General features: G+C 37.7%; 1 protein-coding gene across 1 annotated transcript in view; it reads left to right on the top strand.

The window, feature by feature from the left end:
- The window catches only part of LOC150092165 (transforming growth factor-beta-induced protein ig-h3-like), a 58,768-nt gene extending 39,460 nt beyond the window's left edge, over positions 1-19,308 (top strand). Inside the window, exons 5-11 of the mRNA XM_090415242.1 lie at positions 8,824-9,000; positions 9,213-9,513; positions 9,604-9,813; positions 10,101-10,414; positions 17,137-17,273; positions 17,460-17,631; positions 18,834-19,308. Coding sequence (XP_090271368.1) covers positions 8,824-9,000; positions 9,213-9,513; positions 9,604-9,813; positions 10,101-10,414; positions 17,137-17,273; positions 17,460-17,631; positions 18,834-19,058 — 1,536 coding nt within the window. The 3' untranslated portion in view covers positions 19,059-19,308. The remainder of the gene's footprint in view (positions 1-8,823; positions 9,001-9,212; positions 9,514-9,603; positions 9,814-10,100; positions 10,415-17,136; positions 17,274-17,459; positions 17,632-18,833) is intronic.
- Positions 19,309-19,821: the final 513 nt, after the last annotated feature.

Below are 19,821 nucleotides of genomic sequence, written 5' to 3'. Positions count from 1 at the left end.
TAAAAGAAAAGAAACCATTCAATTTTTTGTATAACATACATAGTTAATTTTTTATTGAAATTAGTGAAATCTCGTGTGGTTGCCGGGATAAGAATATCACCAACGTAGCTAATACATGTCGTACGAGGGGACTAAAATTGGTACTCAGGGAAGGTAATGGATGCCAGTGCTGTAGCCAATGAAGTTCTAACTGAGGCTCGGCTATTGCTGTTACCCTCTTGCCATGATCAGAGCTTTATTTATAGCTCAATAACATCTTATCCCTACACTGTCCTCTACAGACAACGGGGAATATGAAAAGCAATCTTGCTTCGCCCCTTTAAGCCAGTCCTTATAAGGAGTGAAATTTACACTCATTTATAATACATTGCTTAAAATTATGTTCATTAAATGTTTATTCGGCTTATAAGAAACGGCGTATCTATTTGATTACTAAACGAAGTTTAAAATTTGATCACTAAATCCTTAGAGTTTGAATTCTAAGAATATACTATACTGATGAAACTTGCAACACATCTATTACCTAGATCTCAGCTGTTAATTTAACAGTGATGTTCTGACTTAAAACATTTAGGTGCCTCTCCAAGAATAAAATTTTTAGTTTCTTCAGTTTGTATTTACTAACGTAAAGAGAAACTTAAAATTCAAAGTAGTTTACTTTCACTGTCAGAAAGCTTTCCTCATCTGCATGAAACTAGAATCCAGCACACAGACACACGCGCACTTATTTACTTTAGTATAGCTTCTCTTCAAATAATTCAGCGTCAGCTCTGGGTGAGCTGACGCTGAATTTAAATAATTTCTTCCACTTGCGAATAGTTTCTACTAAGCTGTTTGCTGGTAGAGAAATATTCTATTCTTTAAAATGTTACAGACTAAATTCGAAATCCAGAGTTTGGTTAGAATAGGGCAAGTGCGAATTGTATTGCATTCAAACTAAATTATAGATTTCAGCTTATTTGTCATTGGCTGGTTATCAATGCAAAGAAACCATAGCGCCACATGTCGGTTATTTTATTTATTTATTATTGTTATTTCTACTTGATAAAATTTTCATTTATTCTTTTTAACTATTATATTTCATGCATTTTATTTCTTATTTCTCCATTTATCTTACAGTTTATTAATAAAATTGTAATAAGCTAATAATTAATTTTATCAGGTTCTTAGAAACTTTATACAAAAATGTTTAGTTTAAATTTAAAATGATAATTTTAATTCTAATGTAGTTTGATTTTAAGTTTAATTTTATATGCCTTTAATAAGATGTTTATTTTATTTTTTTATCTCATTACCTGATAACTCGGAATGGCTTGCTATCTCTCTCTCTTTTTTTTCTTCTTTTTATTGATTAAATTGCTTAATTTTTTTGTATTAGACAATCCAATAAGATCACTGGTCTATAATTCTTCACTTTATGCGATGAACCAGTAAATAGAATAACCAAAGGACATTTTATCATGGAATTGTATAGAAATGAAGTACTCTTTTATTTTATTGGTTAAATGTATCATCATGTGTTTAACGTACTTATGATATAATAAATATATTATCATGAAATACTTTAAAACTTTTTGATTGATCGTCATATGCTTATAAGTATGAAATATCTAAAGACACTCCCTCCCGCTAAAATCATAATAAGATATGTATATATTAAAATAGATTTTTCATCGTATTATTATTATAAGAAATATTTATATGAAATTAAAGTAATTCGTGAAATTCAGAGAAAATGGGATTTAAACTTGGTAGGTACGTTTTGGACAACTCTGTATTTTATAACATTACAATAATGCGAAATGTGTAATATCCTTATAAGGACTGGCTTAAAGGGGCAAAGCAAGAATGCTTTTCATCTTCCCCGTTATCTGTAGAGACAGTGGAGGGATAAGGTGTTATTGTACTATTAAAGCTCTGACATTGGCAAGAGGGTAACAGCAATGGCTAAGCCTCAGTTAGAACTTCATTGGCTACAGCATTGCCATCCATTACCCTTCAAGGGTATTAATCACCGCATCTCACGGTGGTCGAAATGTACAATATACAATATATATTTTTTGACAATTGCCATTTATGTCTTTAGGGGTGAAGCAAGATGCTTTTCATATTCCCCGCTATCTGTTGTGGTTACAGCGAAGGTAAAATTTATGACCAGTTTGCTCGCCCTGAATGGGCACGGAGATTATGCATCGCTAAAGGAAGCTAATATAGCTTTTGGTCTTCTATATTTGAATATGTCCATTGCCTCGTATGCTGCATCTTGCTGAACCACATCGTTGGGGTGTGTGGACGTCTTTAGGAAAAACTTGGATGCTAAGGATTGTAGAAAAGAGAAAATATAGGGAATATTTCTATCTCTATGAAGTTGATTGTTTCTAACATACCACGGGGCGTTCAGAATCATTCTCAAGCACTTGTTCTGCACTCGCTGTATCTTGATAATGTTAGCATTAGAGGTGTGGCTCCAGGCCGGAGAGGCATAGGTGATTATAGGACGAATCGTCATCTGGTATAGTTGCAATTTGATTATGTAGCTGAGCTTGCTATTTCTATTAATTAGCGGATAGATCTGAGCTATGGCTTTAGATGCCTTTGCGCACGTGGACTTGATGTGTTGGTTGAAAGATAGCTTTTTGGCGAGAATTACACCCAGGTAATTTGTTTCTGTCTACCAGGGAATTTTAGTATTGAATAGTAACACATCTCCTGCAGGTGACATTGGCTTTTTTGAGAATAGAACGGGTGAGCTTTTCTCGGGGTTGAATTATATATATATATTATATATATATATATATATATATTTCTAACTTCTAAAGTCTATGGCTGGATGGACATCAATCCCTTCGGTTTTTATCCCGAAATCGGTATTTGTTTTTTAATTGTTTACAGAAAGATAGTTTTAAGCACTTTGCTCTCCCGAATTAGGGCTGTGTAGAAATATTTCATTCTGTAATCAGGGCCGTCTTTGGGCGTTTATGTTTCCATCTGTCTTTTTCATCGTAATCTGATGACTCATGAATGAATTGGTTGGGATGGAGTGATGCTTGAGCAAAGTACTTGGTTGCTATCTGGAGTAGAAACGTGGGTATATTTCACAGGTTTCCGTCTTGGTGGAGGAGAGCATTCCTCACAAACCACGGGGCATCGAAGATCATTCGGAGGCATTTGGTTTGGATTGTTTGTAATCTCTTGATGTTGCTAGGGAAAGTGTGGCTCCACGCTAGTGATCCGTAGGTTAGTATAGGTCTGATGATTGCTTTGTATATTCTTAGTTTATTTTCTGGACTGACTTTGCTTCTGCGGTTGAGTAGAAGGTAGAGCTGAGCTATTGCTGAGTTTGCTTTGTTGCAGGCATGAGAGATGTGGGAGTTGAAGCTGAGATGATTATCTAGTTTGATTCTCAGGTATTTTACTTCTTTTTGCCATGGGATATCAGTGTCGAACATCGTGACTGCTCCGTAGTGGGTTGCTTTCCTTCTTGTAAAAAGTATGGCCGTACTCTTGTCGGCGTTGGCATCTATCCTCAATTTCCGCAACCATTCTTCAAGATTCGTTGCTGCGTTTTGAAGTCTTTGTGTGGCTAGGTATGGTCTGAGTGATCTGGTCAGAATCGCCATATCATCTGCATAGAAAGGCATGGTGGTTGATGCTGTGCTTGGGACGTCAGAGATAAAAATGTTGAAGAGTAGCTGTGATGATAGGGGGCCTTGATGGACACCTGCTGTTATACGTCTTGTAGTGGATCTGAGCCTACGGAGTTTCACTTGAAATTTTCGATCTTTCGGGTAAGAATGTATGATTTCGATGAGGTTTATTGAGTATTTTGCAGTTATTAGTTTGTGGATGAGGCCTTTGTGCCACACTTTATCGTAGGCTTTCGCCATATCCGAGAAAATTGCACATGTATGTTGTTTCCAATTAAATCCGATATTTATGTATTCTATAAGTCTGTGGATTTGTTGAGTTGTGCAGTGACCAGTTCGAAAACCAAAATGTTCTTTTGGGATTAGGTCTAGATTGTCTGTTTCGTTTTGTAGGCGTTTAAGTATTACTTTTTCAGCGATTTTCCCAAGGCCTGACAACAGACTAATAGGTCTGTAATTCTGGGGATATTGAGGTGCTTTTCCCTGTTTGTGGATGAGGATTATATCTGCCTGCTTCCAGCGAGTGGGGAAGTAGTTGAGTCTTAGCATCGCATTGATGATAGCCACTAGATGCATTATTGTTTTGTGAGGGAGTGCTTTTATAATTATGTTTGAAATTTGATCAGGACCTAGTGCTTTTCTGTTCTTGAGGTTCTTGATGATTTCGTATATTTCCTTTGGCATAATATAGTTTGTGTTGTCACGGCTGGTGGTATGATGAAGTGCATAACGTACTTGCCTGTGGATTTTTTCAATGAAGCGCAAGTCTGCATGAGTTTAGTTTGGTTGAAATTGCAGTTCCAGGGTGTGTGCAAAGGCTTCTGCTTTTTCATCGTCTCGGTAGACTATGCCTTTTTCTCCATGGATTGGTTGTATGTTGGGGTAATCGCAACATAGGGCTTTGGTCATTTTCCATAATGAGTTATCTACAGTGTTTAAAGAGCTTAGTTTCCTCTCCCATAGTTGATTCTTATGGTCAGTCTTTGATTGCATATCGGACTAGGTTTGTTGCCCTGTTTAGCTCTTGTTTATCCTGTGGTGATAGTGTTGTATTGTATCGACGTCTGATCCTGTTTTTGTTGTGGATAAGCTTTAGAATCTCTTCTGGGAGCTGGTTAGTTTGTGCTGGAGCAGTAACGGTGGAGGCTGTTGCAAGGCCAGTTAGGATTGTGTTTTCCAGTTTATTGATTGCTTCGTCTACTTCTTTGGGTGAGGAGATGGTTGGGACAGGGCCTGTGATGTTGCAGAGAGTTGCGTTGAGCTTCTTGAGATTTGTGTAGGATTGTTCGGGGATGATTTCTGCTTCCCCACCTAGGCTAAGCAGAACTGGATTGTGGTCGGAGCTGAGATCATTAATAACCTGTAACTGAAACTGATGTGGAGTGTTCCTGAAAATGGTTATATCTAGCACATCAGGTTTGCCCAATGGTCCGTAGTGTGTTGATTCAACAGGACCTGCTATGGTGATGTTTCTTGTCATAGCAAATTTGTGTACGCTCTTCCCATTATTATTGGTGTTTCTACTGTTCAACGCAGGATGTTTTGCGTTTAGGTCTCCCGCCACTATTGTTGCTTCGTTTATGTCAAGGAGCTGGGAGAGGTCTGAGGCTAGAAGTGGTTTGCCTGGAGGGTTGTAGACTGAATATAATTTTAGATTACCTGTGTTGTTGGTATGTATTTCAATTCCAGTTTCTTCCAGGTTTATAGTTGTTGTTTTCTTGATCTCATTGTATCTTATGCTTTTTTTAACAAATATAGCCGTTCCGCCCCTCTGGCATTGAGTCTATCTGTCCTATGTAGTGTGTAGTACCTTATTTTGGGGTTGTCGCAAAGCCGAAGATGCGTCTCGTTGACTAAAATAATATCTATCAGCAAATTCTTTTAGTTCTAGAAGGTTGTTGTTTAGTTCGTTAGCATTCCAATAGGCAATCTGTATTGAGTTAGCTATGGTAATAACCGTGTTATCCATTAATCATGGAGAAGATGACTTGTGTGTTTTTGAGGAATTTATTGGTGTCGGCCTGATTGGGATTTGTTTTGCTAAAGGCTGTTAACATCTCTTCTAGAGTAGCAGCTAGGATTGCTACAGAGATTTGGTTGCTAGATGCCGGTTTGTTACTAGTAGAGACCACAGATGCGTATGCTTTCTCGGGAGTAACAGTCCGCGTTCTGAATTCTGGTGTAGTTCGCTTCTGATTGGGCGGGGGTAGTGCCTCTCTAGCCTTCTGCAGGTTGGATGGGTGGAATGAAAATCCCTTGTAATTGGCTGGGTGTGGGCTGCCACAGTTCGCACACTTAGCAGGCGTGGTTCGTGATTTGACGCAAGTGTGCGAGGGATGATTGTCACCGCACTTCACGCATCTGTAATCTGCTTTACATAGCTTTTGTGCATGCCCATACTTTTGGCAGCGATGGCATTGACCAGCTGAAACTTTTCCTCTGTGAGATTCGGTCTTGATGATTAAGCTGGAGACTGTTGTAAGATCGTAAATTTCTCTATGGTCTTTACTGATCTCGACTAAGACCAGAGGCATGGGGCGCTTGTCCCCTCGGTACATGCGTGATATCTTAGTTGGCTCTAGGCCTTGTGATCTGAGGTCAGTAGCTATTTTTTCAGCTGGTATGGTTTCAGCCAGACCTCTGATGACCGCTTTAAGTTTTTTTCACTCCTAAGCTGAAACGTGTGATATGGGACTTTCAGTTCATCCATAAGTCTGGTGAGCTGGCGGTAGTCCGAAGTTCTTTCTGGTTGAATCCGGATTACTTCAACTGTACTTTTGGCTGATATAAATTTGATGTTTGCGTTCTTCAACATTTCTGTTATTAAAGACCATTTTTCTTTTGTTCTTAAAATTACTGGTGGAATCCTCTCTTTGGGTAGTGCCCTGTAGTCTGTCTCTATTCTTTCATCAGGTTGTGCTGTTAAGTCCATTGGAGCTGTTCTTTCCAAGGGTTGAGGTATTATTTCAGGTTCTGCAGCTGGTGACCCCCTTCTTGCGCTTCTTTCTGCTGACAACCTGATAGTCTGTAGAGTTATCTGAGTCCACTAGGGGCTGGTCGTTAACCGGTGACATAATCTCTCTGGTGTTATCTTGAGAAGTGCTGGGGAGAGGGTCAGGGGATTGGCAGTCCTCTGATTCAACCTCTTCTATTTGGTGAATTGCTACTTTTCCTGGCCATTTCCTTTGCAGCAGGCCTCCTACATGTTTAAAGATTGCCAATAGCTGCTTGAAGTCGAGCTCGTCGTATGGAGAGTCCATTATCTGGCTTGAGAGAAAATAGCAGTTGCTCGGGTTTCCCGAGTAGTTTGTAAGTGATCCTGTAGACTTTGAGAGTCCACTAACAAATCCCGTAGACAGCTTAGAGTAAGCTTCTACCAGCAAAAAGTTAGTTTATTATAGGTGACTATCCTAAAAAAGGAAAAAGGAGTTTCCGAAACTTACTTGGACACAGTGCAAAGACCTACTTCCCTAAAATACCATTCGTCCACCACTGGTCCTCATTGCGATTGGGGCCTACCGGCCATCAGACCTCTGCATATTTCATACAAAGGGGGAGATAGTCGGTCTCGAACTGTGTTAGTTCCAGTGCAATGTGAGCTTCCCGAAAAACCTTATATAAAATTCAACTAGGCAGAGTCTAAAGGAATACGCCCGATCACAACAACACCCAACTCATTTTTTCCTATTAGTAAACGTAAACAAATTTCATCAAAATTATTCTTGTTATAGAAGCTTTGTTATAAGCATCCCAAAGAACAGATAGATAAAGAATAGGGAAAAAGAAGCACTAACAGGTGTTTGTATGAGTAGCTCAGTCAGTTTCGATGATGTCTTTTGATTGAAAAAGAACTGGGTTCGAGTCCCGTCAAGGACTTTTCAATTGAAGGTGAGTTATCCGGTCTAAAAAGGAGGTGGCAGGATTTTTCTACCGAACTTCAAGTTTCCGGTAAGCAAACCCCTCTAGAAACACGCACAATTTACAGACATTGGATACTACAGGAATAAGATTGACTCTACCCTACTCTACCCTATTCTTCAGTTCTGGTTTCGAAAGCCTGCATGCTCGACGCGTACGCGTAAAACAGGAAGGAAGAAGTAGGTGCTTAGACGAAGCTTTCCTCTTCCACTCTTCCCTCCCTAAATCGAAATAAAGAAAAGAAAATAGAATATAAATAACAAAATTGAAAAATTAGAGTCAGTAGTGTTATTACTAATCGAAAGGGTAATTTTATAGTTTATCAAGATATTTTATTATTTTTCATAAGTTTAATTTAATTTGTTTAAAATAATAATAAGATACATACTTTTTTAAGTACATAATTAAAAATTTAAATATTTTAAGATATTTTAAATTAAATACACAGAAGACACCTTTAAATGTTTTAAATATTTCTTATAATATTTCTTATTATAATAAAAATAAGAGCTCGTTAATCATTGAGGCTCGGGGGAATCAATCGACCGTGAGATGCGGTGATTGATTCATTCAATCCAATACCCTTGGAGGGTAATGGATGGCAATGCTGTAGCCAATGAAGTTCTAACTGAGGCTCGGCTATTGCTGTTACCCTCCTGCCATGATCAGAGCTTTAATAGCACAATAACACCTTATCCCTACACTGTCCTCTACAGGTAACGGCGAAGATGAAAAGCATTCTTGCTTCGTCCCTTTAAGATAGTCCTTATAAGGACTATAAGGTTAATCATTGAGCTTATGATGTGATTAACCACACATGAGCTCTTCATTAATTAGTGAGCTTATGATGAGATTAACCACACATTTCCCAACAATCGAACTTGGTTACAAATAGACTGGGTAGCAGGTTGTTAATTAGTAGGTTCTGAGGTACAGTTCTCAGGACCCAAGAACACGAACATCATTAGGCATTTAATACTTTCGAATTATAGAGGTTTACTTAAATTTGCATATGCTTATTAATTTCTATTTTCTTCAATTCTAATAGAAATAGATATTTTTATATTGCAGTTTTTTCTTGCTTAAATTAATTATTGTAGTTCATAACTCCATTTTGTTATTCTAGATTTATATTTTTCTCATTGTTTATCTTTAATAGAAAACATCAGTTAACGACATCAACTATTTTCATTATGCATTCCCAACAATTTAAAAACCATTAGTCGTAATCATTCTCATCTTTATTACTTTCATTCAGAACTTAAGTTCAGAACAGTATGATGAACTCAAAAGGAGTATCAATGATGGGAAATCTTCAACGTTGCTGTACCACGTGGTAGGAAGAAAACTACACTCACGTGATTTTCATGGAGACATGGAGGTCGAGACATTGAGCGATGGTCAACCGTTAAGGATCAATCGATATTCGAATGGGGTAAGTGAAGGATCTCTGGAGACGACTTATTTAAACTAGTCTGAGTTGTGTCTTAAAATACAGAGAGAGAGAGAGAGAGAGAGAGAGAGAGAAAGCAGAATAGTAAGGAAAAAATGATCAAGGGATAAGTAAACCGGGGGGGACATCTTGTAACAGAAGAATTGAAACTTGCTTTTAATATCAAAAGTTCAAAAGGTTTTTCTCTTTCGTAGATGATGACGGTAAACTGTGCCCCGATCGTAAGAAAGGATCAACAAGCCACCAATGGGATCGTTCACCTCGTCGATCAAGTATTCATTCCACCGCCCTCTGGAGGCCGCGCTGCAATTGCAGAAGCTCTCTTTTCTGATGGTCGTTTCCGGGAGTTCGCGCGTGCGATGATACAATCGGATTTCGTGAACGAACTCCGTCGAGGTGGTCCCTACACTCTGATGGCTCCTACTGACGAAGCGTTCGAGAACATTCCCGCTACGGAACTTTATCGTATCACTTCGGATCCCGATGCGAGATTGGGTAAGTGGAATTGGAAACGAAGCAAGGTTTTGAGTTATGCACTTGCCTGACCTCTAGCGGTAATTAATCGTGTTTGTTTACTTTTCATAGCCATGATCAAGAACCACGTGATTCCTCACATTGTTTGCCCCGCTGCTGTTATCGACAACCATAAAATGAAGACTTTGGGAGAACAGAAAGTTGAACTAAGGTGTAACCAAACAGGAGTGTACGTCAATGATGGTCCTTTAACCCCCGAAACGATACTTAGTAACAATGGTGTACTCAATGTTATGAAAGAAGTGATCATCCCAGACAGAGGTAAGTCTTTTTTTATTAACTAAATATTCACGTCAATAAACTATAATTGTTCCTTCAATTTATCCATACAACCTTCTCATAGGTAAACAAAATTACCGGAAATAAGGTTCTTTATTACATAAAATCTAACTTCCGGCATTAAATTGGTCCAACAATTAAACTTCCGGTTTCGATTATAATAATAGCGAATACCGGAAGTGACCGAAAATAACTTCCGGTATATCGATTTTGTCTCAAAGGGAGAGAATATTTACTCTATTTTAGTTTCTATATTCGTTTCCTTACAGCCAAGAGTGTCATGGAATTGATCGAAAATCGTCCGCATCTGTCTACCTTCACAGAGCTCCTTAAAACTTCAAAACTAGACAAAACGTTATTAGAACCGAATATCACCGTATCAGTTATAGCGCCCTCTAACAGCGCTTTTAAGGAATTATTGCCAGAACAGATGGAGAAAATTACATCCGATGTACAAACGATGAGAGATGTTCTAAATTACCACCTGGTGAGGGGAAGAGTAAAGACGGATAGCATTTCTGATAACCAAAGAGTAGAAACTTTGGACAGACAGAACTTTCTTAGATTCAAAGTGTACAGAAAGGTAAGCAATAATTATTATAGAAAGTATCATGAAAAAATCTGAAAGTATTCCATATTTTAATTTTTTTTTTTTTTCTGACATCTCCGGTTATAAGACGAACATTTTGTTCTTTTTGAGGAAAAGTATACAGAAGTTACACTTTTTGCGCAAAATATTATATTTATGTATTTATTTATTTTTATATAAGACGAGTTCCAAATAAGTAATAAAAACTCTACATAGGAACTCTTAAAAAGAAAGATTCTTCGGATAACAATGAGAACTTTCACAGTTGTTTTCTGCAAATAAAATATAAAAAAATTGAAGAAAGGGAATTGCGGAAACTGACAAGTAAATGCAAGAGAAAGAATTAAAAATAAACGATAGAAAGAGTACTCAGTGGGTCGAAAAATAAAGAGAAATACGAGACTCTACACCTGTGTCCTGCTTGTAACACACGTGACCTTGTCGCAAATCTCTCCAAGATGCAGGCTTTACAATTATCATATCACGATATGAATTTCCGGCAGTTGACATCCGCTTGCTAAACCTTGAATGCGTCATTTGAGCCATCTGTTTGTTTTTAGTGTTTTCTTTTGGTCTATATTAATTGCTGTTTTCACACTAACATTAAGGTTCTAGCCGATAGCAAATAAAATAGTTAATTCCGCCCAAAAAAATCAATCAATTAATTTTTTTTCTCAAATTATTTTCTATAATATTAACGTAAGTATTATGTTATACTAATTTTAGAAAATTAATTTAAGTTTATTTTAAATTATTAGTGAAATAAAGAAAAGTATTAATAAAGGAATTTTTATAAAATATACTATTTCTTAAATAAGTAATCACAACTCTGAATTAATCAGGTAGAAGGAATTGATTGAGGATCAATCGACCGTGAGATGCGGTGATTGATTCATTCAATCCAATACCCTTGGAGGGTAATGGATGGCAATGCTGTAGTCAATGAAGTTCTAACTGAGGCTCGGCTACGGCTATTGCTGTTACCCTCCAGCCATGATCAGAGCTTTAATAGCTCAATAACGCCTTATCCCTACACTGTCCTCTACAGATAACGGGGAAGATGAAAAGCATTCTTGCTTCGCCCCTTTAAGTCAGTCCTTATAAGGACTATAAGAAGGAAGTAATCAGGTAAATCGAAAAAACAAATGGACTTTTGACGAGAACAGACGTATTATTTTAGATTGAGCATGATTAGATTTCATACAAGGTTTTTTCAGGAATCTCACATTGCACTGGCACTGACACAGTATGATTCCTACTGTCTTCCCTCTGCATGAAAAATGCACGAGGTCTGATGGCCGTGTAGGTCCCACCCGAAACGAGGACCAGTGGTGGATGTATAGTATTTTAGGGAGGTAGGTTTTCACTCTGTGGCCAAGTGAGTTCTTGACACTCCTTTCCCCATTTAGTAGGGCATTACAAACTTGCTTTACTTAGTTAGTAGACTTCCGCGTGAGTCTACAGGACAGGACCTAATAGAAGGCTATAAGCCTACAGGATTGCCAAAACAGGCATAACTGAACAAGAAGTATATCTACCAAGGCGCTTCTTATCCCGGTATGGACATCACGGACAATATTGTTCAAGCCTTTAGCAAAGAACAGTTGCTTGACCTGTTCAAGAAGATATTAAAAAGGTTTGATACCGGATTCCCGGGATTTATAAACATATACGCCCAGGTCAATGATCAAGAAGGAGAGGATGAGGATACAGAGCCAAGGTGCACAGGCAGCTAAAAGTCGGAGGACCCTCTGAAGATCTTATGGGAGAAGATCTAACACCGCAAGCTTCAGAAGACAACAAAGAAAAAGTCCCACCAGTGATTCCTCAAGATAAAGAAAAGTAAACATCGGTTTCAAGGAACCTTGGTGAACATTTAGTAGGGCATTTAGTAGGGCATTACAAACTTGCTTTACTTAGTTAGTAGACTTCCGCGTGAGTCTACAGGACAGGACCTAATAGAAGGCTATAAGCCTACAGGATTGCCAAAACAGGCATAACTGAACAAGAAGTATATCTACCAAGGCGCTTCTTATCCCGGTATGGACATCACGGACAATATTGTTCAAGCCTTTAGCAAAGAACAGTTGCTTGACCTGTTCAAGAAGATATTAAAAAGGTTTGATACCGGATTCCCGGGATTTATAAACATATACGCCCAGGTCAATGATCAAGAAGGAGAGGATGAGGATACAGAGCCAAGGTGCACAGGCAGCTAAAAGTCGGAGGACCCTCTGAAGATCTTATGGGAGAAGATCTAACACCGCAAGCTTCAGAAGACAACAAAGAAAAAGTCCCACCAGTGATTCCTCAAGATAAAGAAAAGTAAACATCGGTTTCAAGGAACCTTGGTGAACAAAACATCAACTTCTCCAGGGCTAAAAACACAGATGAGCGAGTTGAGATTCATCCCGTTACTGTCTTAGATTATCGCAAAATGACAAAAATGCTGTACAATTTCAAATTGCCCGTCCAGATCTTTGCACTGACAAGAGAGTGGTCCTCAGAGGGGTTTCTGAGGGTATCACAACAAATGAGGTCACTGACGATCTCATCAGTCAAGGACTTACCCCAATCAAAGTCAGCAGAATGCTGAGATCAGACCAAGGCTTCTACACCAAGCCTGTTGTGCCAATTATTAAGTGAACCCACGTAATGACACCATAAGCAACCAAGCACGTTGTCCTACTGTTCGAAATAACTCTTTAGCAGCACAGGAAGGCACGCGATCTTCATCCATGACCAAGACATATGCAGAGGCAGCTCGAACTCAGATTCCTTCAACACATGAGCAAGCAAGCTCCAACTTAACATCGTTAAGTCGGAGCTTGCTTGTTGGTTCTAACAGCTGTCTCTTGCCACCATGATGCAAGAATTCAGCAAAGCAAGTTCCTCATCATCTTCCAGAAAGAGATTCTACTTAGAAACCCAATCCATACTGACAACACTATACAATGTATAAAAAACTCAAACCAAACTCACTCAAGATAATGGCATGGAATGCTAAATGGTCTGTTAAACAAAAGCCTTGAACTGCAAGAGTTCACTCACAGATACAATCCTGATATAGTCTTAGTTAACGAAACGCATCTTAGACCAGCTAATAGCCCTAAATTACGGGGTTTCACGATGTATAAAACAGACAGACAGACTTACCGCCGGTTGAGGAAACACAGACCGACCCATAAACCAAGAACCTTAAGAAAACAGGTATTGAAGTTCATACTAACAATACTGGCAGCATCAAATTCTACGCCGCATACAACCCACCCGGCATCCCACTGTTGGCAGCTGATTTGGATTCCATTCTCGGCTCTACTGACTCCATTATTATGGCTGGAGACTTTAATGTCAGGCATACAGCTTGGTTCAGCTCCACAATCAATGACAAAGGTCATATTCTATACCATTACTCAACCCAAAACTCAATAATTACAGCCGGACCTACAGAGCCCACTCATCACAGTCCAGCTGGAAACTCAGATGTACTTGACATAGTCAAGTACATCTGAGTTTCCATTCAGGACTGAAAACCAGCACTGAGGATGAATTTTTCTGAAAGAAAAAGTCATCCTCAGAAACATTAGATACCAGTATCAGCTGGAAACACTAAATGAACTGTCCTCTGACCACAACCTCATCCTGCTTAAGTACGGTACGTTCGAGAAACTCACTCCACGGCACTTATTTATACCTTCGGACAAACTCTCTAGAATTTTCCCAGAGTACATCGTCCCAGCTTCTGTTATTCACAATAAAGAGGAGATAGACTTTGCAGTAAACAACCTAACCAGTCAAATCACAAAAGCAATAAAGTCAGTCACCCAAACTACAGTCTTTCACCAGATCAGTCGAATCTGCGAGGAAATCATGGACCTAAACATATTAAAAAACAAAGCAAGAAAGAGGTACCATAATACAAGAGCCCCACAAGATAAAACAACCTGAAGAATTTAAATAGATAAGTCCGTGAAGCTCTGCAAAAATATCGAAACCAAGATTGGGAAACCAAAGTGAATAATCTAAACCCAGAGGACAACTCCATCTGGAAATTATTGAGAGCCCTCCGCACTAAACGGCAACTTATACCCCCAATTCAGACAAAGAAGGGAGTCGCCCACACTGACAAAGAAAAAGCAGAAGCGCTACTTGACACTTGGACATTCAATGTAACCCCCTCTTATGAAAATCTGAGCATCAATCTTATCTACAAGATTCACCACCGAGTTAAGCAGGTCTTAAGACAACAAAAGGATAACTCAGAACCTATCACATCCACTTCTCCAGCAGAAGTTACAAATATCATAACCTATTTGAACAACAACAACAAGGCTCCAGGTCCAGATGGAATCACAAACAAAATAATCAAACTTCTCCCCAGAAAAGCCATTGCGCATCTAGTCAACATAATCAATACCATCCTCAGACTCAAGCATTTTCCCATAACTTGGAAGACGGCGGATATCACGCCAATCAAAAAGATTGGAAAGAACTCTCAACTCCCCGAATGCTACAGACCTAACAGTCTTCTATCCAGCCTTGGAGCCTTGGAAAGGTTGCGGAAAAAGTCATCCTTACAAGGCTTCAATCAGCAACGGATAAATTAGGTATTATTCCAAACGAGCAGTTCGGGTTCAGAAAAAACCATAGCGCTGTACAACAAATACACCGACTGGTCGAATATATCACGAAAGGTTTCAACTGGAATCTCCACACAGCTGCGGTCTTTATAGATTCTGCGAAGGCTTTTGAAAAGGTGTGGCATCAGGGTCTTCTCTATAAACTCATCATATTCAATATAACAATTAATCTAATAAAAATAATTCACACATACCTCAAAGACAGATACATGCAGGTCAAAATAAATGAAACTGTATCAATCAGACGCAAGGATCCTAGCAGGTGTGCCGCAGGTCTCACTTCTGCCCCCCCCCTTGCTATTTTCTATCTACATAGCTGATATCCCTCAAGACCCAAGTTCAACAATCACTGCATTATATGCAGATGATACTGCTTTATTAGCAGCCCCAAACTGGCTATCACAAGACTCCAAAGCAGTATTAATACACTGGAGAAATGGCTGATGAACTGGAGGATCCAAGCAACCCCCCCCCCAGAAGAGTTCAGCCGTATTGTTCTCCAAAAAGAAGGTCCAGACCAAGGAGGATATATACCTTGCTAGGAGTCAAGATTCCATGGCAGAGCGAAGTAAAATATCTCGACGTGATGCTTGACAAAAACTCCAATTCACCACTCACATAAAACACATAAGCTTGAAGACATCCAAAGTAATCGCTCAGTTCTATCCCATGATCAACAGATGAAGCAAACTGGATACTTGGAACAAACTACTCATATACAAGATGGTAATACCCTAGTCATCACTTACGCATCTCCTGCATGGAGCCATACCTCGGATACAAACATTCAAAAACTTCAGAGGATACAGAATAAATATCTGAGAATGCTGGACGGCTCATGGTTCATTAGAAACTCCCAGATTCACCGAGAAGTCAACATTCCCTACATCGCATCCCTCCTCCATGATCTAGCAGAAAAGTTCTTCACCAAGACAAACAATCATCCAAACCCGCTGATCAAGCAAACTTCAGACTACAATGAAACAGAATTCTACAAATACAAAAGACCCAAGTCAGTTCTACGCTCAGCTAATCTCACTGCCCTTCAGGCGATCTGAAAGCTCTGTAACTCTCAACTTAAAGAACTTCCCTCTCAAAGGGAAATATGAAAAGCATTTATGCTTCACTCATCAAACCAGTAACGTTCTTCATTCTGTGAATTAATCAGGTAATAAAAATGAATGATCAAATCTTCATTGTGCACAAAATTTTCATACTTTAGCAGCAATATCCATAACAGCTATTTGCAATTCATTCTGTCCAAAATTGTGTTTTCTCATCCCGCATAAAAAATAAATTGACAGTTCCCATATATTCATGACATTCACGAAACAATCAAATGTATCTTCAAACGTTCTTGATAAACAGCCATATATTACGAAACGAAGACAAAGAATCATATGATATATCATAATGTTGTGTACTAAAATTAACTATCAGCTACAATTGGATCCGCTATCGTTCTCTCAAATCGCATTAACATGAATGTTATTATGATTATAATATTCCCATGCTCGTCCATATACATCGGTTTACATTCTTTTTTTCTATAAGTTGATGACGAATTATTTATTATAATTGCAAGTTGGCAATAATAATAATGGGACAGTTCCATTTCCATTAAGCCCTGTTATTCCGAAATTAGTATGATTATTTATATTTAATAATAGATAATAATTGTTACTACTACTAATAATAACAGATGCATTTTGCTAAAATTTTCTAATAGAAAAATGGTAAAAAAAACCCTATAAAATGCTTTCTTATATTCAATAATAAATATAGTGAATTAATATAGTGAAAAAAATTAATAATTAATAAATATAGTGAGTATTTTTTTGTCTTAAATATAAATAGGGTTTTAAATGATTAATAGATGGCGCCACGAAATGAGTAGTTCACTAGAATTATTAAATCCATTACAAGAATTGAAGGGAATGAAAAATTTATTTCCTTTCATTATAATAATTTTAATATTTAAAATTTATTATTCCTTATTTTATCATTAAATTTTAAACCAAAAGGTGTATATTTTTTTTGTTTTTTTTTAAACATAATTCAACATTTTTCTTTTAGGAAATGGGTGTGGAATCTGCTATAATACAAGAGGCAGATCTGGAAGGACAAAACGGATTATTGCATATTGTAGATCGCGTATTGACGCCACCAGAACACAGCATTCTAGAAATGCTTGAAAGCAATGGAGAATATAGGTAAATATCTCTTTATAATACTTTTAATTTTCTTTCGTGTATGGTATTTTTATTATCCTGTTTTAATTGCGTTTTGGCAGTCATGCTATATTCTGAATATTATTTAATGGTTTTAAATAGTTCTAAATATTATTTCAGCAAAGCTTAGCCTGTTAATTTCATTATCTGAACTTATTTTACTTGCAGCATGATGGCAGATGCAATTCATCGGGTACGAGAAGTTGAGCCTCATTTCTTAGATACTAATTCTAATCCTGATGCTGCATTCACAGTCTTTGCACCCACAAATAAAGCATTTAACGACCTTGGAAGCGATAATCTGCATTCCTTGATGAAAAACAAACGGAGATTAAAGAAGGTGAACTGCACATAAAATTGTTTGAAATTGCAATGACAAGTTTACCTTATTTTGAGAGAAAAAATCATTTTATATTGAACAAATATGTTTCCCTTAACCAAGACTCAATAATGAAAAATATTATTAAATATATAAAATATAATGTGATAATAAAATATCTAAGTAATTTAAATAAAGATTTAAGAAAACATTTAGAGAAAAATTCAAAAATCTTATAATCATTTTTCACACCTTTTAAAAATTAAAATATATATCTCTGATAAGAGAACAACCAGCAAAGTTTGATTTTATTTTTTTTTAATAGGATAGGTCAGCCCTATTCCTCTAAATATAAGTATACCTGACTGCATCCTTGTGTGTTCATGGGGCCGGTTTGCGGGATGAAAAACTCCAGCTAAACTGGCGGTAAAAATCCTGCTGTCTACCCCCAAGACTGGCTAACATGGCTGAGGAAGATCCTTAAGCTCCTCACGTCACCGGCGGGAATCGAACCTAGGACACTCCTTCCCCAGGCATATGGTTGCGAAACGCAAAGCCACGAGGTTAACCGCGCGGAATACCCTTAGAGGGTAATGGATGGCAATGCTGTAGCCAATGAAGTCATAACTGAGGCTCGGTTATTGCTGTTACCCTTCTGCCACGATCAGAGCTTTAATAGCCCAATAATACCTTATACCTACACTGTCTACAGATAACGGGGAAGATGAAAAGCATTCTTGCTTCGCTCCTTTAAGCCAGTCCTTATAAGGATGATTTTATGGTGTAGGAGGAGAGGATCGACCGTGAGATGCGGTGATTAATGTCGTTGGAGGGTAATAGATGGCAATGCTGTAGCCGATGAAGTCATAACTGAGGCTCGGTTATTGCTGTTACTCTCCTGCCATGATCAGAGCTTTATTAGCTCAATAACACCTTATCCCTACACTGTTCTCTACAGATAACGGGGAAGATGAAAAGCATTCTTGCTTCGTCCCTTTAAGCCAGTCCTTATAAGGATTTATTTATAACGAAACGTATGTGTTTGTTTTTTAGCCATATATATATATTTTTTATCCATTGCATGCATATATTTCCAGATTCGCACAAATTGATTTATATGTTTTTGCTGTCTATATTGTAGCAGTTACCTCTTTTAATAAATAAAAATGTCAGAAACCAGCAGTAACCATATTCGAAATCATTTTTATCGTTGTCTTTCACAGATGATACAAAACCACGTAGTCGATACCATGTTCGCTACCGGTTCGATCCATTCCCAACTGCTTTATGACGTCAGGACCGAATATCAGACAGTGAAGGTGCACAAAGAAAAGGGAGGCTTAATGGTGAACACAGCCCATGTGATCAAACCAGATGTTGTTATGAAAGATGGAATTGTTCACTGCATCGACCAAGTCCTTGTACCAGAGGGAAGACGAAAGTCCTGATCACATAGCTGCCGACAAGCACAAAGCGAATCGTTGTTTGAGCAGCTGCCATGACAATATGGCCTTTGTAAAGAACTGTACGCCAGTAGAGGGCGTGTTGAAAGAAGTGTACAGCAAAGATGTGCTATATTACTGCTCTTACAAGGGCAGACACAATTTAGCAAGTCTAAAGCTTATCATGTCATGTGTAGATGTTGTTACTTCTCTTTTCACCTTCTTATTTAAATAAACTCTTTCCCGAAGCTCTGTACCAACAGCGTATTATTTCAAATATACATTTCAATCACAATATTTAGTTCTATTAGAATTAGGAATTCAAATTATCACTATTTACAATAATAATGATTTTAAAATTAATTTTAATCTCTTTTTATAAAACTATTGCTTATTTATTTTAAAAAATAAATAAAATAAACATTAAATTTTAAATAATGTATTTTTTAAATATTCTTAAAGAAACTTCCAACACCTTTTAAATATCTAATAACTATTAATATAGAATGAAATGATAAATAATTGTTTTCTTCATCAACAAAGTTTTTCCTAAAAACGGCTCTTAGGTGTACCGCGGTTCTTCAGATTCCGTAACGTAATAATTTTAGTCTTATGCTTAATGAGGAATGGATATGGGAAGAGAGAAAAAGATGCAAATGCAAATTTTGATCTTCCTAATCACAGTTTGACTACTGAAAGTGGATTAACATAATAATAATGATCAAATTAGTAATTTCGTGTGCACGTGGCACCATTTTTTGTAGGAACA

Source organism: Typopeltis vanoorti, unplaced genomic scaffold (assembly GCF_054136105.1).
Source record: "Typopeltis vanoorti isolate ZY-2024b unplaced genomic scaffold, IOZ_Tvanoo_1.0 HiC_scaffold_24, whole genome shotgun sequence".
In the NCBI taxonomy this organism is placed as follows: Eukaryota; Metazoa; Arthropoda; class Arachnida; order Uropygi; family Thelyphonidae; genus Typopeltis; species Typopeltis vanoorti.
Note: the sequence above shows the minus strand (reverse complement) of the source record. Positions and strands in the feature narration are given on the sequence as shown.